The 27,915-nt window shown below is 40.9% G+C and overlaps 1 protein-coding gene across 1 annotated transcript; it reads left to right on the forward strand.

Moving 5' to 3' along the window:
• Window positions 1-837: 837 nt before the first annotated feature.
• LOC114616518 (protein transport protein Sec24B) lies at window positions 838-27,911 on the forward strand (the record flags this gene model as incomplete). The annotated part of the gene is made up of 16 exons (XM_028761962.1): window positions 838-849; window positions 2,201-2,303; window positions 4,174-4,406; window positions 10,432-10,616; window positions 13,168-13,270; window positions 14,989-15,115; window positions 15,660-15,769; window positions 17,165-17,277; window positions 20,363-20,481; window positions 20,795-20,850; window positions 21,056-21,262; window positions 23,772-23,895; window positions 24,454-24,612; window positions 25,207-25,380; window positions 26,933-27,043; window positions 27,840-27,911. Coding segments are annotated over exons 1-16 (2,008 nt in total), but the record flags the coding sequence as incomplete, so codon positions are not given.
• Window positions 27,912-27,915: the final 4 nt, after the last annotated feature.

Here is a 27,915-nt window from a genome sequence, read left to right on the forward strand (position 1 = left end):
TCTCCCTCCGCTTCCTGAGTGCTAGAATTACAGCATGCACCCTCACACCTGCTTCCAACACTAGTACTCTGATTCTTTTTGTTCTGTTTTGGTGACAGGATCCCACTAGGTAGCCCAAGCTCAAGTTGAGCATTCAGCCTCCTGAGTGCCAGTTTTATAGATGTGCCACTGTGCCCAACACTGAGACTTTGACCCTATACACCAGCATTGCCAGCATTGTACTCGAGTTAGATATGTGGACAAACAGAAAAACTATTACTTTCCAGTAAAACTGGAAGTGGCATGTGTATACCTAGTTTAATACCTATCACCAAAGAGGAGGGCTTAATAAACTACAGCTAGTACTGCATTCGGGGTACTCAAGTGCTCAGACTGATGGCAAGTGGTTCTCCTCCTGAGCCGTCCAGTTAGCCATGTGACAGCTGAAGGACAAACTCTGTGCCTGTGGTCTTCTGCCTTGAAATCATATTCTTGACAGAGAATAAAGCATCCCTATACAAGTAACTGGCAGTCGTGCCCGTAGTTGATCCAGTTAATTCTTAAGGTTATCTAAAAGCTGTTCAGAGAAAGATAACTATACATGCCCATTCTTTTTACATACAGCTTTAAAAAATCAAGTTAAGGTGTGCAACAACATAGGAATTAGGTAAATTAAAAATGATTTTTATGTACATGGAGGGTTTTTTTTTCCAGTCATAAAGAGTTGTTCGCAGAGAAAATGAATGTAACTGGAGATAATCAAATCATGTGAATTAAACCAGTCCTAGAAAGACATGTGTGTGTTTCCTCCCCTCCATGATTCATAGAGTGTTATAAATTCACACACATATAAACGACATGAAGGCAAAAGTAAGACTGAACAAAGGGAGCCCGTGGAGGGAGGCATGACGAGGTGTGCTCACCATGTGATCAGTACTTGATGGAAAGGGAAAACAAACACACTTTTTAAAAAAAGGAAAAACTAAAATCCTGGTTGTTTGTCAGTTAAGAGCCAGGGAAAATGCTCTACCAGAGAATATTGTCACTTTGGTCTCAAGATTGGAGCCACGTGCATTTTCTACTGTGTTTATCTGTGTAAACTGCAGTGTATTTACCTGAGCTTCCCAATGAAGTATATGTTGAGTGAATGAATGAAGGAACTGTCTCTTATGTTCTATTCTCCCATGTGTCCTAGCACCTCTCAGCTTTTCTTAATCTAACCGGTTTGAGTGGTCACAAACCGTAAGTTCCTATTGTCTGATGTTTATGTCTATGAGCATGGCTTCCATTTATATTTTCTTAGTCAGTATGGCGAGTGTTGTTTAATCTCTGCACATGGATAAATGGAAACACCAAAATACTTTCATGTTATGCTGGAAGAAACTCAAGCCATAAAGTCTTCTTGTTTTCATTTTTTGGTGGTTTTTTTTTTATGTGTATGAGTGTTTTACTTTCATGTGTATATGTGTACCACATGTCTGTGTGCTCATAGAGGTCAGAAGAGACATCGGATCCCTGAACTGGAGTCACAGCTAATTAGTAGTCATCATGTGGGTGCTGGGAATCCAGCCCAGGTCCTCTCTGAGATCGCTTAGTTGTTAAGCCATCTCTTCAGCTCCAGAGTCTTTTAGGAATGTGTGAGTCAGCTCCATTTCAGGTGTGATTCCATTAAAATAGCTGCTAGCCCTAAGTTTTTATTTGCTTATTTTTATAGTTTGATGTTTATTCTTGAAGTTGATGTGTAGCTGAATTTTATTCCACTCATCAGCTATGTAGTCTCCCCACTGTTATTTGTTATTTCTTATTCATTAAAAAAAATTTTTTTAAATTAGACTTGTGTTTTTGTCAAGGTGGGCATGTGCCAGTATGTTGAGGTCATTGTAAGTTCCCAGAGTTAGTTTTCTTGTTCTTAGGATCAAACTCAGGTAGTCAAGTGGTCAGATTGATGGCAAGTGCTTTTACCTGCTGAGCCATTCGTATAGTCTGTGTATGTGTGTGTGTGTGTGTGTGCGCGTGCGTGTGTGCACGCATGTGTGTGTGTTTTTCTCTGTGTCTTCTGTCTGTCTTTTAAAACATCAGTCATTGTGTGTGTGAGAGTGCTCTCAAAATCATTAGCCATTTTAATTTGGCACCAGAGTTGGGAGTGTTTTTAGTTGAGCAGCATCGACTTTATTCACGGTGACAGCTGTCACCGTGAGGTGCACCACCACTCTGAACTTAGCCTGTGTTTGGTTTCCTTTTAGGTGTTGACAGCTCTTCTACCACCAGTAGCGCCTCACCCTTGCCCAACAGTTACGATGCCCTGGAAGGAGGCAGCTACCCGGGTAAGCTGTTGAGAGCTTGCTCACTGTTCATTTAGGTTACTGGCTGCATCAGGGCAAAGGCAACTGAAGACATACAGTAGGCTGCATTTTTAACAACAGCAAAGATATTTTTCCTGGCGTTTCTCAGCTATAATCTAGTAATATGACAACCATTCATGTTGTTTCTGGCTACCTGAAGACATTTGTTGTTTTGTTTTTTTCTTTTCTCTTTCTAAAAAAAAAAAAAAACCATTTGGCAGTGAATGAAACAGCTCCTTAAATTGTGCTGTTGATTCGCACGGGTCCTTGAGTCCCTCCCAGCTAACCCTGAGTGTGTGTTGGGCTCCTTCCCTTGTGGTTCCTGACGCCTCCACTTGGTAAAAAGCCAGGTAGACCCAGGGGGCACGTCTTAGAGACATTGCTAGTTTTCTAATTTTTTTCTAAATGTATAAGAAAGTTTTACCTGTGTATATTTTGTACCCTGCATTCCTAGTCAGAATAGAGGGTTGTGTTTCCTAGAACTGGAGGTGCAGAGGGTCGTGAGCCTCTGGAATTGACCCTGTTTCCTCTGTGAGAGACAGTGAGTGCTCTGAAGCCGTCATTCTTAATTATATCTGGAAAGAACCTCATTACATGAGAACAGAGGGGCAGTGGATGGTGTTAACTGAAAACAAGCTGTTGTACGCCATTTCATTGTAGTAGAACTTAGGCTGCAGTCTTCCAGTGCTGCTGTCTCCTGTCACCCACACAGTGGCACACTCTGTCCCTTCATGACTTATCAGTGTTTAGAGCGACAGCCCAGATGGCTTTGTCCTTCTGGTCCCTCATCACTTTGATAATATCACTTTCACTAGGATGAAATTTAGCTGAAGCTGTACCGTTCTGTACCTAACACACTATTCACTGTCAATACCATGAATCAGTAGAAAAATGTAATCCTCTCAGCTTAGTGTATAGCTCTCTCTTACTTTTGAAACACAAAGTGTAAAAAACTTAGTCTTTTGTGGTCGAGCATTTTTTGTCCAAGGAATTAATGGGGGGGGGGGGGGGGGGGGCAGACCTATCTACAGGTGTCTCCTAAATTCAAACACAGTCAATAAAAAGTTGGATTCTTCAAGAGAACTTTTAAATGATAAATTTTTATTAAGTCATGTACTTTTTAGTCCATGTTTATGCAGACTCTTAACTGGTAAGAAATACCATTTTTGATATAAAAAGATCAAGAGATTATAACTTAAAGATTGATTTAAAGTAAGACCAAGTCAATACCAAAATCTTACACTGGTCACACACACATATTTTGCCAAGTTTTCCAGTTTTACTGGAATTTTTGCTTTTAAGTTTAAATAAAAATGAAGAACATCCAGTCACTAAATTTTCTTAGTCACTTATTGATCCCAGATGTTGTTCTAGAAGTTTAGGACAATATTTTATATTCTACCCACAGTTTACTTATGCAGATAATACATATTTCTAGGGTATTATAGGAATATGCCATTTCTTTCATGGACATTTTACATTAAGGGTCAAATGAACTAATTTTTAATTTTAATTCTGCTGTTTATTTTCTGCTTCTTAGTCCCATTCCTCCTGGGAGAATTGAAAACCAAAAATATACACTACTGTGTTAGCTGTGTCTGTCATTGTTAGGAGTAACATCTGAGGCATTTGTTATTGAAATTATGCATAGGCAAAGCAATGCATAAAATAAGATTGACAGAATATTGATAGTTATTTAAGTCAGTGTGTACATGGACTTAGTGATCTTCTCTTTCAAGTTGATATGTGTTCTTCATTTGTCACAGTAAAACATTCTGAAAAGAAAAGAACGCCGAAGGTTACTGTTTACCAACCGAATTTTGGGTTGTGAACACCTAATTTTTTTTTGTAGATATGCATTCTTCTTCAGCAAGCAGCCCTGTTCCAGATCGTGCCGCGGAACCTAACTCCTCCCTCGCCCAGGCTCTGTCTACAGCCCCCACTCCCGCTGCTGCTCAGCCGCCAAAGGTAGCAAAGCCCTTTGGCTATGGCTACCCAACTCTGCAGCCTGCCTATCAGAATGCAGCACCACCGCCCACCCCTGCAGCACATCCCAGCGGCCCAGCGTATTCTGGATATTCCCAGGTGTGTATTCAGTCCTGTGTGATAAGCTGATAAAAGTTGTATCCATTGGAGCAGTCTCTGATAATCGAATCTAATGAGTTGGAATCTGGATGAAAAGTGAGTAGCTTGAGTTTTCTTTAGGTTTTTGCATTTTTTTTGTCCAGTGTTTATAATCAGGAAATTTAAATGGTAATTTAAAACTTACGTTTAAACATACATACATGCGTCTGTATGTTTGCCATGTATGTACAGATAACTACAGAGCCCAGCAGAGGGCTCTGGGTTTCCTGAGCTGGAGCTGTAGGCAGTAGTGAGCTTCCCAGTGTGAATCCTGGGAAGTGAAGTTGGGTCCTCTGGAAGAGCCAGTGCTCTCAATTGTTGAGCCACTTCTACAGCCCCTAATGATAGCTTTAAAATTTTTCATCTTGCTAAGCTGACAGTTACCTCAGAAAATAAGAGAATGTAATTTAGTATTTATTTTAGCCTCTGTTCTTTATTTGGAGTCTAATACAAAAATGACCCTGTGAGAATCTTCATGAACAGAAGTGTTCTCTAGTTTGTGTGTTCAGTGGCTGTGGTAGGTATTTTTCTGTTGTTGTGATTAAGATGCTATGACCAAAATCGACTTACGGAAGAGTTTCCTTCGGCTTACGATTCTGGAGGGGAGTCAGAGTAGTGAGGGAGCTGTGCCTGACATGAGGCGGACAGCAGAAAGCTGTCTGATCACATCTCACGACACGGGAACCAAAAGAACAAACTGCAAGTGAGGAGAGGTGATGTCAAGGCAGCTCCCCATGACTGAGGTCCTCTAGGAAGTCTTCATGGCCTTCAAAGTTCTATCAACTGCACTCACTGATAGTGCCACCAACTGAAGACCTGTGGTTCAAGTGAATGAGGCTAGAGTGGGAGTATGCTAAATAGTTCTCATTTTTATTTATTAAATGGAAAATAAAGCAGGGAAATGAGTGAAATGGCCAAAGCATTTTAAGTGTATTAGATAGATAGATAGATAGATAGATAGATAGATAGATAGATAGATAGATACATAGATACATAGATAGATACATAGATAGATACATAGATAGATACATAGATAGATACATAGATAGATAGATACATAGATAGATACATAGATAGATACATAGATAGATACATAGATAGATACATAGATACATACATAGATACATAGATAGATGCATAGATACATACATAGATGCATAGATAGATACATAGATACATACATAGATACATAGATACATACATAGATAGATAGATACATAGATGCATAGATAGATACATAGATAGATACATAGATACATAGATAGATACATAGATAGATACATAGATAGATACCATGTTTACATATGTATATACATATTATATATATATAAGTATATAGAGACAGTGTTAGTGTGAATGTGCACAAGTAGAGGTCAGAGGACAACTTTATGGAGCAGATTCTCTCCTTCCACCTCTCCATGGATCCTAGTCATTGAACTCAGATCACTAGGCTTGCATGGCAAGCGCCTTTACCTGCTGAGCCATCCTGCTGGCCTGAGAATATATACTGTAGCTTTAAGGAGCCTTCTGTGATACAACTGAAATCCTTTTAAATGTTGCATGCTGTGTGATCCAGTGGTTCAGATATGAAATCTAAAGACTTTCTTTGTAATGACTGGCAGTGGCTTTCGTTTACGTGGTGAGAAAGGCCCCGCTTTTCAACCCTCAGGAAGGTGCCCCATGGTCTTTGTTCTTCCACCACCCTTTATTGCAGAGAATTTTGGATAAAGACCTTTCTTGGATAGCCAACAAAAGGAAGAATCATTTCTAAATGCTGTTACAGTTCAGTGCATATACAAATTTCCCCAGTTATCTTAGAAATGCCCTTTTATATTTGATTGTTTAAACTATTAGCCAAATAACTTAATGGCTACTATGTTTGCTTTTGTGTTATAATTATCATTTTAATTTGAAACAAACTTTACAGTTTGAATGTATGCCTTGGATCTGATGGAGGCTGAGGCAGCAGCCCCGAAGAGTGGTCTGCACTGCTCACTGCTTCGTTTTGCTGTCCTGTCATTTACTGCTACCTCTGCTCCGTTTCCTCTGATCCAGGAGCTTGATCATATTCATATAGGAATCATAGGCTCATGATTATGGTAATCATATATTCATGTTGTCTTTGATCTTGTATTTATATATCAATATATATTCATGATTCTTAGTACAGCTGTTATTTCTTTACATAGGCCTGATTAGGAACTCTTGACGTAACCTAGGACACTTGATGTCACCTACTCTCTGCCTCACTTGCTAACCTGTGAGAATTGTCTAATGCTTAGCCCGGTGACCTCCTGTTCATTTGAACTGTCCTCATTAAGTTGTTTTTTTTTTTGATATTTTATTTACATTTCAAATTTTATCCCCTTTCCCCATTCCCCCTCCCCCCCCAGGAACCCTCTGTCCCATCCTCCCTCCTCCTGCTTCTATGAGGATGTCCCCCAACTCCTACCCCCCACTCCCACCTCCCCACCCTCGAATTCCCCCACACTGGGCATCCAGCCTTCATGGGACCAAGGATCTCCTCTCCCACCTATGCCCAACAGGGCCATCCTCCCCTACATATACAGCTGGAGCCATGGGTTCCTCCCTATGTGCTCCCAGGCTGGTAGTTTAGACCCTGGGGGCTCTGGTTGGTTGGTATTGTTGCTCTCCTCATGGGGCCGCAAACTCTTTCAGCTACTTCAGTCGTCTCTCTCACGCCTCCATGATCAGTTCAATGGTTAGCTGTGAGCATCCACCTCTGTATATGTCAGGCTCTGACAGACCTCTAAGGAGACAGCTATATCAGACTCCCGTCAGCATACACTTGCTGGCATCTACATCATCGTCTACCTTTGACTGCACATGGGATGGATACCCAGGTGGGACAGTCTCCAGACTCCTCCTCCTTCAGTTTCTGTTCCATGCTTTGTCTCCATATATGCTCCCATGAGTATTTTGTTACTCCTTCTAAGAAGGACTGAAGCACCCACACTTTGGTCTTCCTTCTTCATGAGCTTCATGTGGTCTGTGAGTTGTATCTTGGGTATTATGAACTTTTGGGCTAAATATCCAATTATCAGTGAGTGAATTCCATGTGTGTTCTTTTGTGATTGGGTTACCTCACTCAGGATGATATTTTCTAGTTTCATCCATTTACCTAAGAATTTCTCAAATTCATTGTTTTTAATAGCTGAGTAATATTCCATTGTGTAACTGTACCACATTTTTTGTATCATTCCTCTACTGAAGGACATCTGGGTTCTTTCCAGCTTCTGGCTTTTATAAATAAGGCTGCTATGAACATAATGGAACATGTGTCCTTTTTATATGTTGGAGCATCTTCTGGGTATATGCCCAGGACTGGTATAGCTGAGTCCTCAGGTAATGCTATGTCCAATTTTCTGAGGAACCGCCAGACTGATTTGCAGAGTGGTTGTACCATCTTGCAATCCCATCAACAATGGAGGAGTGTTCCTCTTTCTCCACATCCTTGCCAGCATCTGCTATTACCTGAGTTTTTTTATCTTAGCCATTCTCACTGGTATGAGGTGGAATCTCAGGGTTGTTTTGATTTGCATTTTCCTGATAACTAAGGATGCTGAACATTTCTTTAGGTGTTTCTCAGCCATTCAAATTTTCTCAGTTGAGAATTCTTTGTTTAGCTCTGTACTCCATTTTTAATAGGATTATTTGGTTGTCTGAGTCTAATTTCTTGAGTTCTTTGTATCTATTGGATATTAGCCCTCTACTGGATGTAGGACTGGTAAAGGTCTTTTCCCAATCTGTTGGTTGCCATTTTGTCCTATTGACAGTGTCCTTTGCCTTACAGAAACTTTGCAATTTTGTGAGGTCCCATTTGTCAGTTCTTGATCTTAGAGCATAAGCCATTGGTGTTCTGTTCAGGAACTTTTCCCCTGTGCCCAGGTATTCGAGGGTCTTCCCCATCTTCTCTTCTATTAGTTTCAGTGTGTCTGGTTTTATGTGAAGGTCCTTTATCCACTTGAACTTGAGCTTTGTACAAGGAGATAAGAATGGATTGATTTGTGTTCTTCTTCACACTGTCCTCCAGTTGAACCAACATCGTTTGTTGAAAATGCTGTCCTTTTTCCACCAGACGGTTTTAGCTCCTTTGTCAAAGATCAAGTGACCATAGGTGTGTGGGTTCATTTTTGGGTCTTCAATTCTCCATTGATCTTCCTGTCTGTCTCTGTACCAATACCATGCAGTTTTTAATCACTAAGTTTTAACTAGTGGGTTTAACCATTTGGTGGTATCTTTATATCTTCTATTCCAGATGACCATTACCTGAGTGGGTGGTAAGATAGTGTTTTTCCTCAAGTTATCATACTATATGTATTAGTTAGAATTAGTGCATTCCTGTAGTGAACCTTGGTCTCTGTACTAAGGAATGTGGAAGATAACTATATACAGACACAAAGTGTACTCCTTATTTTTTTGTCCTTTGTCAAAAAGTTTGTGGTTAGAGTGACACAAACACTAAATAAAAGAACTAAATGAAAAACTAATTTAAAATGTTGACTACAGGTGAAAAGTAAAATGAGATATCCCTGAATATTTTTTGTAACATTTTCATATCAAAATAATACAATTTTTGGCCCATAGTTGAGTGAAACTATCATTTGTAGGTTACAGAATAGAATATAGACTATACTTAATATACTCCTGATATATTTAAATTATTTCAAAATTATATCAGTTTTTATTATGAGTGTAAAATTATTAAATGTAAGATTTGTTTTGTTGGTGCCGGAGAGATAGTTTAGTAGTTTGAGCACTGCCTGTTCTTACAGAGGACCTGGGTTCAACTCCCAGCACTTACACTGTGGCACACAACTCCAGTTCCAGGGAATCTAATGCCCTCTTCTGGTCTCTGAGGTCACCAAGCATACAAGTGGTGTATAGACATACATGCAAACAAAACATTCATACACAAAATGAAATTTAAGTTTAAGTTTACAAAAGTGATTAGAAAATGCAGAAAAGCCATTTCACATATTAAATCAAATCAAATTAAGCCAAATCACATATTAAAGTGAAAGATTTGTCTTGTCATAATATTTGTCCTTAGATATGTACCCCAAGTGTCAGTAAAATTAGTTAAAACAATTTTTTTCATGGTACTAGAACTTGGCTTGGTTTCTTGAACTTTAAGGATTGCTTTTTATATCATCTGAATATTTTTGTTGTTGTGTAAATACAGTATTTTGTATTTTGAGGGAAAGTTCATAAAACAAAACAAAAAAAACCCCACACCTAGTCATGCAAATAGCCCTAAAGGAAATATAAATATAGGTACTGTTTTGGTCAGTTTTGACTTAACTCAAAGCTTGAGTAGTTTTAAAATATGACAGTGATTCATTAAATTACTTTGAGTGAATAAACAGCTGTGAATTCATAGTAATACTACAAGCGTAACACAGGAGCAGAAAGCAGCAGAGGAGAACTCTAGACACACGTGCGTCCTCTGGCAGTGGTGCTCAGCCTGTGGGTTGCAACCCCTTTGAGGATTGAACAACCCTTTCTTTCATAGGGTCACATATCAGGTATTTACATTATGGTCCATAACAGAAGCAAAATTACAGTTATGAAGTAGCAACAGAAATAATTTTATGGTTGGGGTCCCCACAACATGAGGAACTGTGTCATAGGGTCACCGCCTTAGGAAGATTGAGAGCCTCTGCTCTGAGGCATCAGCTTCTCCTGGAAACTGGGGGCACTTGAAATGCTTCAACATTTACTGTCTCTATGTGATGGAAACTCTATTTTTTGATGTTAAACAGTATGACATTATGAATGAAATTGTTTTTGCTTTGAAATGTTTAATATGCTTTAAATTGACTGTTTTGTTAAGATATGACTCTAAAACCAGATATACATTTTCTCAATATCTTGAGTTTCCTTTGCATTAAAATCTAGTATTCCGAAACTTTTTTCATACGTGTTGTGAAAATTTTCCTTTTGCCTTGAATTTCTCTCTCAGCATTACCCAGGGGTGAACCAGCTGTCCTCAGGTCTAGGAGGACTAAGCCTGCAGAGTTCTCCACAGCCAGAAAGCCTAAGACCTGTAAACCTCACCCAGGAGAAGAATATCTTACCTGCAACACCTATTTGGGCTCCTGTACCCAACTTGAGTGCAGAACTCAACAAGTTAAACTGTAGCCCAGAGTAGGTACTCTTTATTTTACAGCATCTTTACAGTAAGAGAGCTTGAATGAAAACAGCACCTGAGTCCCAGAAATAATCAGCAGTATGGTATTGGTCCCTTGATTGGAAGTTTGGTTCATATGGGCTTTTCTGTTTGAGTTTGTATAGAAGTACATATAAGCTTTCCTCTCTGTGTGTGTTGGGCTGGGGGTGTGTGTATATGGTGCACTGTACATATGTTGGGGTGGTGTGTGCGTATATGGTACACTGTACATGTGTTGGGGTGGTGGTATATATGTATGTGGTACACTGTATTTGTGTTGGGGTGGTGTATATGTATGTGATACTCTGTACATGTGTTGGGGTGATGGTACCATAGACACACATCAGGCATCCTGCTCTATCTCTCTGCTGTATCCCTTGGAGACACCCATTCACTAGAGCTAAGCTGGCAGTCAGCACACCTCAGCAATCTCCCTGCCTCCACTTCCCACAGCAGGCACACGTGCCCACTCCTGCTCTTTTACATGACTACTGAGGATTTGAACTCAGCTCCTCATGCTTGCATAGGAAGCTCTCTTATTGCTGAACCATCTCCCCAGAACCTTTGGAAAATTCTTTCTTTGGCTTTTCTTGAAAATGACGTAAATCTCACTAATGTAATTCCAAGAATAAGTTTAGATAAATAGTTTTTCTCTGAATTTTCTTTTCTCAATCAGTATAGAACCCCCAGTTTATTGGAGCAGCATGAATTCACGTAGGGTCTTCCTTCACTGAGAACATCCTTGCCTCCTGGAGAAGTGTAGCTGGTGTCTCCATGCCTTGATGTGCCTCTGAGTTGGTTAGTGGGCTCTGTACTTTCGGCCCAGGGCCTCCCCGGCTGTTGATTGCTCTTTTACCTGCTCTCAGTGCCTCCCCTCCACACCCATGCTTCACAGGTTACGCTCTGCTCCTCCAGTTTCTTCTCTGCACAGCGTAGACCTCGAATGTCAGGAGAGCATTGTCTTCTTCCTCACACGATAAATCCGTCATCCTTAGAGCCAGTGTTCTTCTTTTCCTAAGGCAGTGACTTTCCACCTTTTCCGTAATTGAAGGAGATGGAGGTCCTCTTTCTCAGCCAGAATATTACATAGAATTAAACACAGGTTTCCTTCTCCTACCACCACTGACCCATGACTTCTGAAGGCAATACTACGGTGATTTCCATAAAAGCATAGCACACCAAGGATTGCAGGCTGAGAGCAGCTGTCTGTCCCAGTTCTAAGCTGTTGGGTTGATTATGGCCTTGCGTTAATGAGTGGTTACACATTTTCTAGGACGTGAGTGTAGCAGGTGAGTGTGTACGAGATCTTGGCTGGCTGCAGTAGTGGATGCTTGGAATGCTGAGTCAGGATGATTTCAAGTTAAAGGTCTTCCCGGGCTACTTAGCATCTGAATATATAAATCCTACAGGAATATATAAATGATGTATGATGCGTGTGTGTGTGTATGTGTGTGTCTCTGTGTGTCTGTGTGTGTCTCTGTGTGTCTGTGTGTGTTGTTTTGTTTACTTTTTAAAAAGCAGCTCCCTTTAAAATTAAAAAGAGTGATTAGTACTGGCTTTAGATCAGGGCAGACTCAGATATTCTCCTGTGGTTCTGGGTTTAGGGCACTTCAAGTGTCAGTGATGTCATCAGGTAAGGAATTCAGGCTGAGTAATCTTTCTCTAAAATGCTTCAAGCCGCCAAGCAAGAGCTTCCAGCTTTCGGATTATTTTCATGGACTTCCTTGGCCAGCATTATTTGGGAAGCCTGAAATACTCCATCGTCTGAAACCTAAGCATCCTGTCTTTGCACACATTTTGGGTGGAGCCTTCTTTATTTTGTATTTTTGGATTAGAGGCACTGGAGCCTGCAGTAATGGCACACACATACACATAAGGTCCATCCTTGCCTTCTTAGTTGCCTTCTGAGTTATGAGAAAGGCAGTTCACAAAACAACTCTCTAGAGCTCTGTGGAATCACAGAACTTATTACATGCTGTAGGAAGGATGGATGGATGTAAGGAGACTGGTGGGAGACTACCCTAAGCGCCCCTGGGAAAACGATCTAAGCTAAGTGAGGCAGCAAAGTGTGTTCAGGGAATCACAGGCCTGCTCCCTGTCCCTAGTGTTCGGCACAGCAGGAATGTGCCGCAGAGCTCAGGTAGAAACCACCACTCATACTGTGGGGCTTAAGGCCAGGGCTCCTGAAGAAGCAGTAGCTGGATGAGTCTTGTGGTGAGAACAAGGTCAGAGGGGAAGATGAGGTAAGTGGAGATGGCATGGGGAACAGGGCGGCTTCAGTGGCGGTTTCTGTAGCTCCTACTTATGCCGTACAGTGAACTCACTGTTATAGTTAGAATATGTTGTACTTTCAACAGTGAAATGTCGGGTCCTTGGTCTAGGTCTTTCGATAGCTGTCCTATACATGCCTGGCTGAGTAATTTCCTTCCTGCTAATAGCTGTAGTAGCCTGCCTCAGTAGTTGTCACTCAGGTCTTCGAGGGTGCAGTTCTCACGTTAGCTAACATACTGCATGGTTGTGTCTTTTCAGTTCCTTTCGATGTACCTTGACCAGTATCCCACAGACACAGGCTTTACTGAATAAAGCTAAGCTTCCTTTAGGATTGTTGTTGCATCCCTTCAGAGACCTGACGGTAAAGTATATTTTAAGTATTTAGGTTCTGATACATGTGTAAGGTATCCAGATTATTTTGTTTCCTAAGAATGTTTGTCTTATTTTATTAGAGTTGGAAATAACCATTTCTGGGTTGTTGATTGATTCCCCAGAACCCATGTGGTAGAAGGAAAGAGTCGATTCTCAAAAGTTGTCCCCTGACCTCCACATTCAGGCTTTGTCAGGCACACCCACACACATTCCCACATACCGTGGCCCATTCAGGATAAAAATAAATAAATGTAATACCTTTCTTTTAACAATTAACTGTTTCTGTAAGATTCAAGTCAACACTTGTCTTCTGAGTAGCTGCTTTGTTTTGGGTGCTGGTGTGGAGTGGCCACACCCTGGGTCTCCAAAGTGGGACAGATGTGAACCAGAGCTGTGTGTTGCCTGACTGACATAGAATCAGTCTGGTTCTGTGAGGCACTAAGCACAGTTACTTCCCTCTACAGTTAGTAGAGGCATTCTGTATTAAAGTCTGGGCCTCACTTTGAACCAGCTACCACGGATGATGCTTAAACTTCAAGAGTTATGTCCAGGTAGAGCAGAGAGTTATCTGGTTGAAATTAAATAACCTGTGACAGTGGGGAGTCTGCGAATGTCGAGTCTGCGGAATGAAGGCAGTTGTTTGCATCTCTACAGTGTGTTTGAGTTAATAGCCACTTTGCTAGAATCTTACACATTTTTTTTTTGTCATTTCTTGCAGGTAACGTTAGCAGTAGCTAACAAAACAGCCTAGTTAGCCAAGAAAACTAAAATTAAAATTTTAAAGTTCAGAAAAATATTTAGCCAGAGGCATTTGTACTTAAGCTGCATTTTCCTGTCACATTCTTTTTCTGTGGGATGCTTGCCTGTTAGGCTGGATGGAAAGTATCAGTGGATAGAAAATAATTATCATGCATAGCCAGTCCTGGGAATTTAGTCAGTCAGTAAATTCGATGTAATTTAAACAGTTACAGCCTTCATCATTAAACCAAGACAGTTAATTTCTTCCCTGCATAGCTGAGAGTTTTTCTTTTTTTGTTGTTTTTGCTTTTCTTTTGTGTTTTGGGGATAGGGTCTCACTATGTATACTAGATGGGTCATAAACTCACATAAACCCACCCGATTCTGCCTCCTGAGTGCTGGGGTTAAAGACAGACGTGACTATGCCTGCTACCCAGTTCTTTAAGTACAGATCCCACATAGGATGTCTTTTAGAAATATGTACACTGAAGATTAATAGTGATATCCTATGGGATCTAAAATTATGAGTACTTTAATTTTTTTCATTTTCAGTTAATTTTATTTTCTGTTTGTTCCTCACAAGTGATATGTGGATGTTACTATGATAAAATAATAGTGCTGAACATGAAATACAAAAATTTTGTATTGAATTTTTTTTTTAATCCCAAATGAAGCATATAAAATGGTGACAGATGGGTTCGGGGACATAGAATAGTATATGACATTTTAATGTGTTTTATGTTTGCTGAATTGACTAACTACAAAATTTTTTTCCAAACTAAGGGTAGAGTGTATTTTCTGTGGGATTGGCTTCTTTCTGTTCTCATCTGCTGTGGGAGAGCTGTCAGCCGTGCAGCAGCCTCCTCTGCCTGATCCCTTTGCCTGGTCTTATACGTGGAATGGGTATGTTTGTGTCCTGATTGTCCTGAGGTGTTTGTGCTGCAGCAGCGTCTCTACTTTGTCTTGCAGCAATTGCCAGTGATAACCTCAAACACCATTGTGAGGTGCCGGTCCTGTCGGACGTACATCAACCCATTCGTGTCCTTCATCGATCAGCGGAGATGGAAGTGCAACCTGTGCTATAGAGTGAATGACGGTGAGTCTCAGGTTCTAAAAGGAAGTCTTTCACTGTCTTTTCTGACATCTCCCTCATTGCCTAAAAAGAGCTTTCATGACATTTAATGGAGACAACACAGGCAAGGGACCCTTCAGTCTGGTCTCTGAAGATATGCTTGAGCACAGAGAGAGTGACAGGGCAGACTAAAACAAGGTGGAGTAGAAAGGCACATAAAGACACTGGCTGGTCTCTCAGGTGGAGTCGTGTACCCAGCCTCTGGGTGTTTGGTTCAGTGAGCTCATACAGAGCTCATACGCAGGCACACGTGTCTTCCTGTTACAGCCGCTTCCCAGTTGTGCTTCTCTGCGTTCTCCCCCTCCCGCCCCCCATGTCCTGTGAGGTTCATTATTAGGATACAAGTCTAAGGAAAAAGGCAACCTGTGTCCTGGTTTTCTCAGAAAATACACTTGAAAAAGGAGTGTTAAAGGTTTTCTTTTTTAGTAATCTTCATAAATATTGTGATGAAGGTGTTCAATTCCCAGTGTGTTGCTAAATGTGCCTTGAATTCTTAATGCTCCTCTAGTGCCAGAAGAGTTTTTGTACAACCCCCTGACACGGTCTTACGGAGAGCCTCATAAACGGCCAGAAGTTCAGAATTCCACTGTGGAGTTCATCGCTTCCTCAGACTACATGGTAACTATCCGGTGTCCCTGTTGGTTGTGGGACACAATTCAATGATTCAGTTGTTTTAAGTAAGTTCTGATCCAAATTTTTAAGATATTAATATGAAAGTTTGTATGTAACAAACAGAAAGCTTTTCCCAGATCTGATTTGGTCTTCCAGAAGAATGCGTTATATTGTTTAGAAACATTAGCCATGGCTTATGAACAAACAGCATCCGTAGTTAATTGCCACTTGAATGTGGCTCCTTTCTGGACAGGGATAATAACTACTGTGATCATTTACAGTTAAGGGACCCCAAACAGAAAAAAAACTAGTGCATATTTTTGCCTAAAACAATAGTCTTAAAATTGTCACCATCTGTAACGACCCCTCCAGCACCGAGAGCAGGGTGGATGGCTGACTTGTTCCATCCTCAGCTTCAGTCATCAAATTCTGTTGCTCTGTTCTACTTAGAAAACCAGGTTTTACAAACTACTTAAAAATAGGTTTTAGGTTACATGATGCTCACCTTTGTTTTCTCATTTTTATTAAAAATAATATCCCCCCCCCCATCGTTTTTACTCTGGTTGCTGGCCATTGAGGAGATGCAGGTGAAGAGAGGTAGTGGGGACGCCTGCCTGAGGCCTGGTGGATTCGTGGTGTTGACTCAGCCTAAGATGACTTAGCTGCAGTTTTCATGTCAGTTTCTACCTCAACTACACTAAGTTTCTTGTGCCATCCAGCTTTAGAACTCACATGTACTCAGCTCTGGAGTCCTTAGAATCTTAATCTAGGTGCAGTGCAGTAGGCTGTGACCTTTGCTGTATGATTCCATGGCCTTTGGGTGGCATGTTAAGAAAGCCCTTGTGGACTGTGTGCTGCTCAGTGGAGCTCTTGCCTCCCATTTGTGAGGTCCTGGGTTCAATTCCTCAGCACTGGGGACCTCACAAAGGGAGAGAAAGAAAGGCTCGCTGTGCCCCTCCAGTACTTTCTGTGACTCAGCTTCAATAAGCCTTCTTGTACACGTAATTTGAGCTTATATATTAGTAACAGAAGTACATAAAATAAATAAATTTTAAAAATGAAAGAAACTTTAAAACTATATAAATTTTTTTAGGAACAAATAAATATTTAGACAGGTTAGCGTTACATAACAATCACCTGGCATGTTTTTACTTTAGAAGATATGTTAGTCAATATTCCTTAAAAAAAAAATAAAACAAAACAAACCACTTAACATGCTTAGCCATTACAAGTGCCTTTCGTTCTAATCTCAAATGAACTTTGCAAAAGAAGTAAAGAAGGCAGTGCGTTCTCATTAGCGACCATGTAGTCCTGTGCAGCTCCTCCGTAAATACATGCAGTAATGCTAGTGACAGGACCGAAGGCAGTGCAGCTGCTAACGAACTATCTTCTTCCCCACAGCTCCGGCCTCCTCAGCCTGCCGTCTACTTGTTTGTTTTAGATGTGTCTCATAACGCAGTGGAAGCTGGGTATTTGGCAGTTTTATGCCAGTCCTTATTAGAAAACTTAGACAAGTAAGAATTTTTTTTTTTATTCTTATGTGGGTATGTAAGTGTGTGCATACGTTTGAAGTTGTCTTTTAAATCTATGGGGTTTTTTTTTTTTTTGCTAAATTTTGTTAGATTCTGCTATGTTTACCTAATGTTATAGAATAAGGATTCTGTTTCATGAGTTGTTACATTTAATAGCTGATGGGTATCTGATTCATAAAATGATAAATGCTTTAATATTTTGAAAGAACTTGAATCTTATCTATCCCTCTGATGGGCTGTCCTGAGCACTGAGCCAAAGTGACTGTGTCAGGAGTTGGGATGAGACTGTCGGCAGGGTAGCTAAGTCTGAGGGATGGTAGGTTGACTGACATGAGAGCGGGCACTGAGAGATGCATGTCACGTGGTTTCACTCACATCAGGGCTGATGTGCCTATAGATCACAGCTGATCTATATGTAGGAGGGTGCAAGCGGCTGGCTGGGTGGTGAGTGGTTGGCATGAAAAGATGCAGGCCTTCAGAACTGTTGTTGACTTGGTGACTGACTAGTATGTTCCTGAAAATACTGAGTTAAGTATTCTTGCCACATGTTGACAATATATATTAATTAGCTAGATTTTGTTATTCCACAGTATGGATGCATCTCAAGACATTTGCACAATAATGGATATAATTTTGTCAGTTTAACAAAACTAATAAAATAAAATTATTTATAGAATCTAGCTATAATTTGTGACTGTGCAAGGCATTTTTTTCCCAAGCTAGTTGTATTGTAAAGTTTGAGGAAAGGAAGGTTGAAGCTGAGTGTGTGCTGAAAATGTTAGGAAGCCAGAGAGTGTGCTCTGCATATTTTCACATGAGCCACATACTGCCTTGTGGAAATTGGAGCAGAAAACAACATGACGTGTATATAGTCTCTTAACTCTTGTCTGTTTGTCTGCCAGCAATTGTGAAGAAATCCTTCCATTAGCTTTGAAAAGAATCACAATTTTTACCAACTAGAAGTTGTTTGTACAGTCTTTAGAGGTTGGTATCCAGGACCTCTCATTAGGCCAGCATTCTGTCACTGAGCCACACCCTGTGCCTGTCTGACCTTGAGCTCTGTGTTCCCCTTGGGGTCAGTGCCCTGGAGGTACCTGAGTAGGTGGAGCAGGTTCCCGTGTCTCCTGCCCCAGCAGTCCACTTCCTCCAGCACTCTCAGGGAAGTATGAGGAGACAGCCCTGGTTATTCCAGTGAGGACAAGTGAGTAGTTACAGATTAGACTATAAAATTAAAAGGATAAAACTGAGAATGGAAAATAGTTATTTTTGCTTGATGCCACTAGAAAATAGACACTGGGAAAGTAAAGACAGCTAGCCTGGGAGCAGCGTACAGCACTGTAGTAGCGTTTCCTGAAAGCACTCTGGAGACACTCCTGAGAGAGGAATGTGCTACAGAAACAGTTTAGCAGAAATTAGGGTAGGCAAATAGTCTCCACTCTGGTTACTGACTAATGCCAGCAGACGTTGTGAACGTCTCAAAGGAGTGCTCGTTAATCTCTAGAGACAAGTCTTGAGCAGTACTGGCACTGGATACTGTTTTCCTCCCTGTTCTGACTGGCCGTGGGCCTATCTGAGTAAGCAGATCAGTCACTGTAACAGGAGTAAAGTGTTGTGCTTTAACACACATTCTACTTTTGAATCTTTTGAAGACTTGCTTTCTTTTATGATGTGTACTGCATGCATGCCTGGGATCCAGGGAGACCAGAAGAGGGCATTGGATACCCTGAACTAGAGTTAGGGTGTTGTAAGCCACTGTTTTGGGAATCAAACTTGGCTTTTTCCCAGGAACAGCAAGTGCTCTTAACCACTGAGCCATCTCTAACCCCTGGAATCATTTGTTTTAAACAAACATTCTAAGGCATTCTAAAATGTAACCTACATAAGCAGTGAGTCCAGCCGGACGGACGCACTGGGGGATGTGCTTCTGTATGGAGTGTTGCTGAGGGAGACTCGGCAGGCAGGACTTGGCGTTGTTCTTGGGACCATGGTATGGTTTTGAAAACTGAGTTCTAACAGAAAACTTCCTGGTGATTGATAATAATCATTTTGATGTTCATAACTGTGTTTTGTTTAAAATTCACACATTAAAGTCTAACAACATTGTTAGTGTTTTTCCTGAAAAGTGTTTCCCGTAGAGCGCATTCACTCCTGTGTTTGACTGACCTTGAGACTGACCTTGAGACTGTGTCTGATTATGCAGATACAAGGATCTGTGATACTAAGACAGAAAAGAAGAATACATCTTTTTGTTTTTGTTTTTGTTTTCGAGACAGGGTTTCTCTGTGTAGCCCTGGCTGTCCTGGAACTCACTCTGTAGACCAGGCTGGCCTCGAACTCAGAAATCCACCTGCCTCTGCCTCCCAAGTGCTGGAATTAAAGGCGTGCACCACCACTGCCCGGCGAGAGCACATCTTTATTTAAGAGTATGAGAATAAAATGTGGTGTCTCACTCCGGTAATCTCATAATCCAGCACCTGAGTCAGGATAGCCACAAGTTCAAGACCAGCCTGAGTGACAAAAGTCCAGGTCTCAAAACAAATAAAACAACCAATGCTTTAGGCCAGTGGTTCTCAGCCTGTGGGTTACAACCCCTTTTTGGGGTCAAACAGACCTTTCATAGGGGTCACATATCAGATGTCCTGCATACCAGAACATTTACATTACAATTCATAACAATAGCAAAACTATGGTTAGGAAGCAGCAATAAAAATAATGTTATGGTGAGGTCACCGTGACATGAGGAACTGTATATTAAAGGGTCGCTGCCTTAGGAAGGTTGAGAACCGCTGCCTTAGGAGAAAGCAGGAAATGTTGAGTTTCTGGAAACCACCTGGGTTCTGGGTTGCTCCTCCCTGAAGGCTGTTTTGCTTTCTGAGCCTAAATTAATGTGAATGCTCCTGCCTGAAAACAGGCTGCTGACATTGTCATTTTTTGTGTATGGTTCAAACTCTCTGTCTCCTGTACAAAGTCATGTGTAGCTATCCTTCGACTTAATGTACTATTTCATTATTGTGTGAACAATGTGACTGAACACTTTGAATTTCAAGTTGCCTTTTTTTGTCACAAGGCTTCCTGGAGATTCACGAACAAGAATAGGATTCATGACTTTTGACAGCACCATTCATTTCTACAATCTACAAGAAGGGTTATCCCAGCCTCAGATGTTGATTGTATCTGATATAGATGGTAAGTATCAGCAGGGTGGTCTCTGTAGCTCTGGACTTTAGACTGGGGTTGACTTATGTGACGGTCCATCTTGTCATGTGCTGTGAGCATGATTTGGTATACCTTGGAAATTCTTGGTTCTAACTTTTTACGTGTGTTTGTGTGTGTGTGTGTGTGTGTTGGATGTGTATATATGACATACATATATATGGAGTATATGTATTTACTAACGCAGAATTCCAATGTGCATGGCAAGTGTCTTTGTAGAACCAAAACTTGCTACTTTCTGATGTTCTCCTGACTGTGTGCTGATGGGGTGTTTCTGTCCCTGTAGATGTTTTTCTGCCCACACCGGATAGTCTGCTTGTGAATCTGTATGAAAGTAAAGAGGTGAGATTAATTTGTTTTTTTCAAAGTTATCAAGACACTTACTTCATCAGCAGTTTCCATGTAAACCTCTGTTTACTGGTACCGTGTCATTAGACACTGTAGGAAGGTATCTAGTGAGACTTCTTCACAGTCCAGTGATGCAGAATGTATTAGAGAAGAAAACCGTCTTGCCTTCTCAGTAATTCACCCTTCACTCTTTCCTCAGCTTATAAAAGACTTATTGAACGCATTACCAAATATGTTCATCAATACCAGAGAAACGCACAGTGCCCTTGGACCTGCACTTCAGGCTGCCTTCAAACTAATGTCTCCCACGGGTGGCCGAGTGTCTGTGTTTCAGACACAGTTACCTTCCTTGGGGGCAGGACTTCTGCAGTCCAGAGAAGATCCGAATCAGAGGTCGAGTACCAAGGTATCGTGTGTTGAGTGTTTCTATCTTAACCATGGGTGTTTCCTTTCCCCACAAACTAAAGTCATCCATTTCCTCTTCATTGCTTCATCAGCAGTGATAAATAACCAGTAAGAATTGAAGCCACAGTGCCTTTATTTGGGGTTAGGTGTATTCTTCTTATTGCTTAGTTAGCAGGCTGTAAATTTAGTATGAGGAGACCAGCACTGCCCATGCACATGTGATGAGTAAGTCCAATCCGTGTCAGGTCAAGCATTGGGTGTGGTGGTTCACGTCTGTAGTCCAGCAGACCTGAAGCTCCTGATGCCACGTGTGTGCACACACCTACACACCAACAAGAGAAATTATTGTTTTAATGTTTAGAAGCATACCCTAATCCTTTATTTACAGATGAAAAAAGTAATATCTTGTCACAAATACCGATGAGGCTATTACTGAATGTGTGAGGAGAGCAACAGTCTTAGCAGCACATGATCTAAGGATGTGCAGCATTTTCATGTACTCTTATTATGATCCAAGGCCAGAAATTATATTGCTGACCCAGGTTTTAAGTTTCCCTCAAAAATTGATCAAAAGATGAAGTAACTGGAGATTTTTGTGTTCATTATAGAATGTTATAAAATTACACACTGAAGATGACCTGTGAAGAGGATCACTGTGGTCTTTTTTGTTAGATAGTAGGGTATCTACTAAGTAAAACTGATTTTAACCATTATAGAACACTTTAGTCAATTGTGAGATGATACCATATTACTCAATATCTGTCCACTATTAAGATTCTTATTTAAAGTCATACACTGTTTAAAATACACTCTACAAACAACAGAATCTTAAAAGTTAATGTGTTCAGTTTGGTGACCTGTGATAATTTTATCTCAAAAATAGAAGTATCTATAAGAATATGACACAGAGATTTTAATGGAACTTAAATATGCCTACCAAAGACCACATTCTAATCTTTTCTCCAGAATATAAACCCTTTCATTTCACATATTATGTTATTGTATTTCCTAGAATTCATACAAAGGGCATTGTGAGCACAGGACGACATTATGTAGCTTCTTTTATGTCAGCATTTACAGTCTAATTTTTATCCGTAGCGTATACTGAAGAATAAGTCTACGAGTGCAGCTACTTTTATTTATGCATAGTTGTCTTTCTTGAGATCATATTCAGTAGACTTCGGGGTAGTATGTCTTGATTACATTTTCATGAATTTGATCATAAATGTGTCATTGTCTTTTATGTTTCTTATGTACTCTTAGAAACATTGTGGGTGCAAAATAAATCTATAAAAGTCTTGGGACTCTTTCCTTCTATTGGGTTGCTTTGTCTGTCCTTGATGAGAGAGAGCATTTTCTTTGTCTTGTATCTTGCTTTGTCTTGTTTGGTTGTTATCTCTTGGAAGCCTGTTTTCTTCTGAAGGGAGATGGTTGGTGGGGGGGTGATCCAGGGGAAAGCAGAGGTAGGATGGAACTGTGAGGAGTAGCAGGAGTGGAAATTGTGGTCAGGGTGTATTGTATGAAAGATGAAATGATTTTCAATAAATAAAAATTAAAAATCTAAATCAAATAATTGAAATTTAAAAAAAGAAGTTGGATGGCTATTTAAAGATGACGCTGTGGCTTAATTTTCTGTCCCAGTGTCGTTTCTGTGATACAGTGAAAAACTTGCTTAAGCTATTATAATTGAATGTGCTTATGAGTAAACTTTAGATTGCAGGGGTTACCAATCACTGTATAAAACGTAGATGGTAAGGAAACATGTAAGCCAGCAGTAGTCTCACTATCGGGTATCAGTGTTTAGTTAACACCCAAACAAATGTGGTTTGTCTTCACTCACATAGACTGTTGTCCTTGGCCTTTTTCATTGTGATCTCTGAGATCTCCAAAGTGTGTGTAAGGTAGTGAATGTGAAAGTGCTCAGGTAACTGTCAGGGCTGGAGGGGTGCACTCAGCCTTCCTCACCACGCCGCCGAGTCACAGGAGAGATCGCTGAGTCACAGGAGAGATCGCCAAGTCACAGGAGAGATCGATCGCAGTACTCAGTAGCACCCACTGTGGAGCTTCTGATCAATCTGATGCCATCAGGCTTTCTGATCAGTCTGATGCCATCAGTCTTGCTCAAGGTTCTTATCTGTGAAAGATAAATATCAAAAGTCTTATGGGATATGTTATGAGAATGAATCATTCAGTTTATATAAAATAGCTTAAGCAGTGTGCCATGAAATTCATTTTTCCTCTAGAGGTGAATGAGAAGAGCCTCCCTTGTCACTCCAGGCTAGATTTGAATACCCAACAGTCCTGCCTCAGTTTCCAAAGTGCTGGGTCTGATCCATACATACTTTCTTGCTCTAACCATTTTTATAAACGCTGGGTTTTATTGCTCTTAGAAATCTGGGCCCAAACTCTCTTGGTATATAATAGAATAAAGTATATATCTTCCTTGTTATCAGAGAGACATATACTATGTGCATAACCAAAGGCTCTTACTTTATGATCTGTTGGCTTAGGTGGTGCACCATCTTGGCCCTGCAACTGATTTTTATAAGAAGCTTGCTTTAGACTGCTCAGGACAGCAAACTGCAGTGGATTTGTTCCTTCTGAGTTCACAGTATTCCGACCTTGCTTCTCTGGGTAAGACAATGTCATTATATTACTACTTAAAGATTTCACCGGGCAGTGGTGGCACACGCCTTTAATCCCAGCACTTGGGAGGCAGAGGCAGGCGGATTTCTGAGTTCGAGAGTTCGAGGCTAGCCTGGTCTACAGAGTGACTTCCAGGACAGCCAGGGCTACACAGAGAAACCTTGTCTTGAAAAACACAAAACAAACAAACAAAAAAAAAGATTTCTAACATCTAATTAAAGCTGTGATCTTCAGGAAGCATTCTTGGTTGGTACTGAGGGAGACAGGCATGTAGAACAGATAGGTGATATCTGTGATGATTACCAGTCAACTCTAAAGCCCTGCCTGTACTCAGTATCTGCTTTGTAGCACTTAGCCATTCAGCAGTGAACTTCAGTGTTTGCCATATTTTATGAATGTTTCGGGGTACAGTTTTATCTGCTTCCTGTCCGTGTTGGGCTTATTCATAACAGATTTTTTTTCATAATGTGATATCTGTACTACTGTTAAAAAAAAGTAAATTATCTTTACTTGTTTAGCTAATACTTGATGTGTTTCTCTCTAAAGCTTGCATGTCCAAGTACTCTGCAGGGTGCATATTCTACTATCCATCTTTCCACTCTACCCACAATCCTTCGCAAGCAGAAAAGTTACAAAAAGACCTGAAACGGTACCTCACTAGGAAGATTGGATTTGAAGCTGTCATGAGAATAAGATGCACTAAAGGTATGGCCTTGGGAAAGTGTGTTCTTTATATTTCTGCATCAATCAGCAAGCATGCCCAGACCCATGGTGATGACGATTTAGCATAGGGGACTTCCTGTTCGATCCAGATGAACCCTGTTTGACATACAGTTACTGAGTAATCTTTGACCACCTCCTTTTAATAACTAGAATAAATGGATAAAAGCAGCATTTTGGTTTATTGGAGGAAAGCACATGACAGATTATTCGAGAGTGACAATGGGGAGAACAGGAAAGGGCTTAGCCACCATTTAGCTGATGATGTCCTTGGGTTACCAAATGTGTGTGTGTGGGGTAGACTCTAGTCTCTCATTTACATCCAAGATAGGGAACCCTCGGTTTCTTAGTTTTGTGTATTATATTTACGTCTGATCTAGACTTGCATGTAGAATATGATGGTGGGTTAGGTATAAATATAGGTTGAATGTGTAAGCTCCCTTTAGAGAACCTACCTTGTTTGTTAGTTTGTTTGTTCAGTTAGAGCATCTCCCAGAGTCCATCTGACCCAGGACAGCAGCATGAGCTGCAGTGATGGTGTTGCTCGTGCTGTCTCATGCCAGTTCTCTCTCCCCTCAGGACTTTCAATGCACACTTTCCACGGGAACTTCTTTGTCCGCTCCACTGACTTACTGTCTCTTGCCAACATCAACCCTGATGCTGGATTTGCAGTACAGTTGTCAATTGAAGAAAGTCTGACAGATACTTCCTTAGTGTGCTTTCAAACAGCCCTGTTATACACATCAAGCAAAGGTAATGTTATCAGCTCTGAAATGGCTTGTGGCCATAGGTCCTCCTTCTTCTTCTCTTTTAGTAGAGAGGAGAAAAAGAATGCTGTGTGGTGGCAGTCATGGCATTTGTAGTAGGTGACTGTGTGTTGTTTCTTTCTCTTCTTAACTCACATTTGAATCCTTAAATAATACACCTTAAAAATAGATTTATTGTTTATGTGTGTGCACCCTATGAGTTTATGTATAGTATACCACATACAAACAGAGACTCATGAGGCAGGCAAAAGAGGGTGTCAGATCTCCCCTAGAATTATTAGTGTTTGTAAGCCAGTGTGTGGGTGCTGGGAGTCACCCAGGTCCTCTGCAAGAGCTGTAATCACTTTTAACCACTGAGCCATCTCTCCAGCCCCAAATAACACTCATAAGGATTTTTGTCACGAGTATTTATTTACTCTGTGTGTCATGCGCTCCTGGGTAGGAGTGCCACAATACGCGTGTACAGGTCAGAAGACAACTGATAGGCATCAGTTCTTCTTGTCACAAGTGAGTCTCAGGGCTCAAACACGCTCATCAGGCTCCACAGCAAGTGTCTACCTGCTGAACCATTTCACTGGCTGTGTGTATTGTGGAAAATTCAGTATTCACCATCATGTTTCTGGCAAGCACAGAGACCACCATCCTTGGGATTGGGGGCTGTGTAACATGAAGAACTGCAGCAAGGAAGGCCTTCACTTCTTCTTTGACAGTGTACGCTTTTTGATACTTAGTTGAGTATAATTTAGAACAACATTAAAATTAAACTAGAAAATCTGGAGAGACGGCACAGCAGTTAAACACTTGCCGCTTCCAGTTCCCAACCTCTGATAGAGCAGATCACAGCTGTCTGTGTCTCCTGCTCCAACAGACCCAACACCCTCTCCTGGCCTCTGTGGTCCTGTGCACACTTAAGTGTGTGTTTATTGTGTGTACATATACACATAATATAGTTATTACAAATAAAATCTTGAAAAAGACCAAAGCCAACCAGAAACGACTGTTCAGCTATTTGTAAGATCTATGCTCATGGTTTACAGGATTGGAGAATTTTTTTTTTTAGATTTATTTATTTTATGTGTGCGAATTTCCTGTCTGTGTGTATCTCTGTGCACTGAATGCATGCCTGGTGCCTACATTAGCAAGAGGAGAGCATTAATTTCCTAGGTCTGGATTTACCAACAGTTGTGAGTTGCCATATCGGCTCTGAGAGCTGAACCTGGGTCCTCTGAAAGAATAACAAGTGTTCTTATCTTCTGAGCTGTCTTTCCAGTCTCTGGGGAGTATATCATTTGAAACATGCTAACTAGACTGGGCTTGTTGCTCAGCGCTGTAGTGTTTGCCCAGCATTTGTGAGGATCTGGGTTCAGTCCCAAGTACCAAAACCAATAAGGAGAAGATGCTCAAAGCATATTAATGACAAAGCCTATTCTATTCTAGAATGTTGTTGCTGATTAGCCAAAACAGCAATGTGAGTGAAATGGGGATGCTTGCTCCGTCTTAGGCTAGTATGCTTTAATGATGTATTTCGTTTTATTTAGGCGAACGGAGAATTCGGGTGCATACACTGTGCTTACCAGTCGTAAGTTCACTCGCTGAAGTTTATGCAGGAGTAGATGTACAAGCTGCCATCTGCCTTCTGGCCAACATGGGTGAGTAGCAGACGAAACAGTGGAAAATGCATATCTAAAAACATACCTAAACATACCTAAAAACAAGCTGTGGCTTTTCTACTTTTGTCTAACTTTAGAGATCCTTCAATGCATTTATCTATTACAGGATGAATTAGACTGTTCTTACATCTTAAAAATAATTCCTAGTTTAAGTCTATTAGGGGGGTTGTGATTTGTAAAATCCAGGATCTCGTCACCTAATATGTAAACTGTCACACATCCACACTAGAATACAGCTCAGCTATAAACAGGAATATGCAAATGTGACTTTCAGAGCTATTATGCTAAGTGTCACAAGGTGTGTCCCTGTGACTCCAAATATATGACCTTCAGTAAAAGGAAATTTATGGAGACCAGATTGCCAAGATAGGGACAGAGAACTTTCCTGTCTGGTGATCAGACTGTGTCTAACACATAGCTGCTGTAGAATCATACTCAGAAAAGTATATTTCTGAAAATATACTTTTAAAAAAGTATATAGATAAACAAGCAGTGAGCCTTGCTGTTTCTCACATACACTAGAGAAAGCAGCCATTATTGCTAACTTGGTGCAAATAGCATTCCTGACAGACCACTGGTCCTCACACCTCACTGGGCAGTACTAGGAATTGACGCAAGGACACAGGATTATGTCACTGATCTATACTCCACCTCCCCAGGGTTTTAGTATGGAGAAGGAACTCTGTGCATGAGCATGTACGTGCACACACGCTTAGAAGAGAGAGCTCACCCGAGCCCAGTGCCTGAGCACCCTCTTGCTTTGCTTCCTTTGCAGCTGTGGATCGCTCAGTGTCATCGAGCCTGTCAGATGCCAGGGATGCCCTGGTGAATGCTGTAGTGGACCCCCTGTC

The sequence above is a fragment of the Grammomys surdaster genome, unplaced genomic scaffold, assembly GCF_004785775.1.
Source record: "Grammomys surdaster isolate TR1022 unplaced genomic scaffold, NIH_TR_1.0 332356, whole genome shotgun sequence".
In the NCBI taxonomy this organism is placed as follows: domain Eukaryota; kingdom Metazoa; phylum Chordata; class Mammalia; order Rodentia; family Muridae; genus Grammomys; species Grammomys surdaster.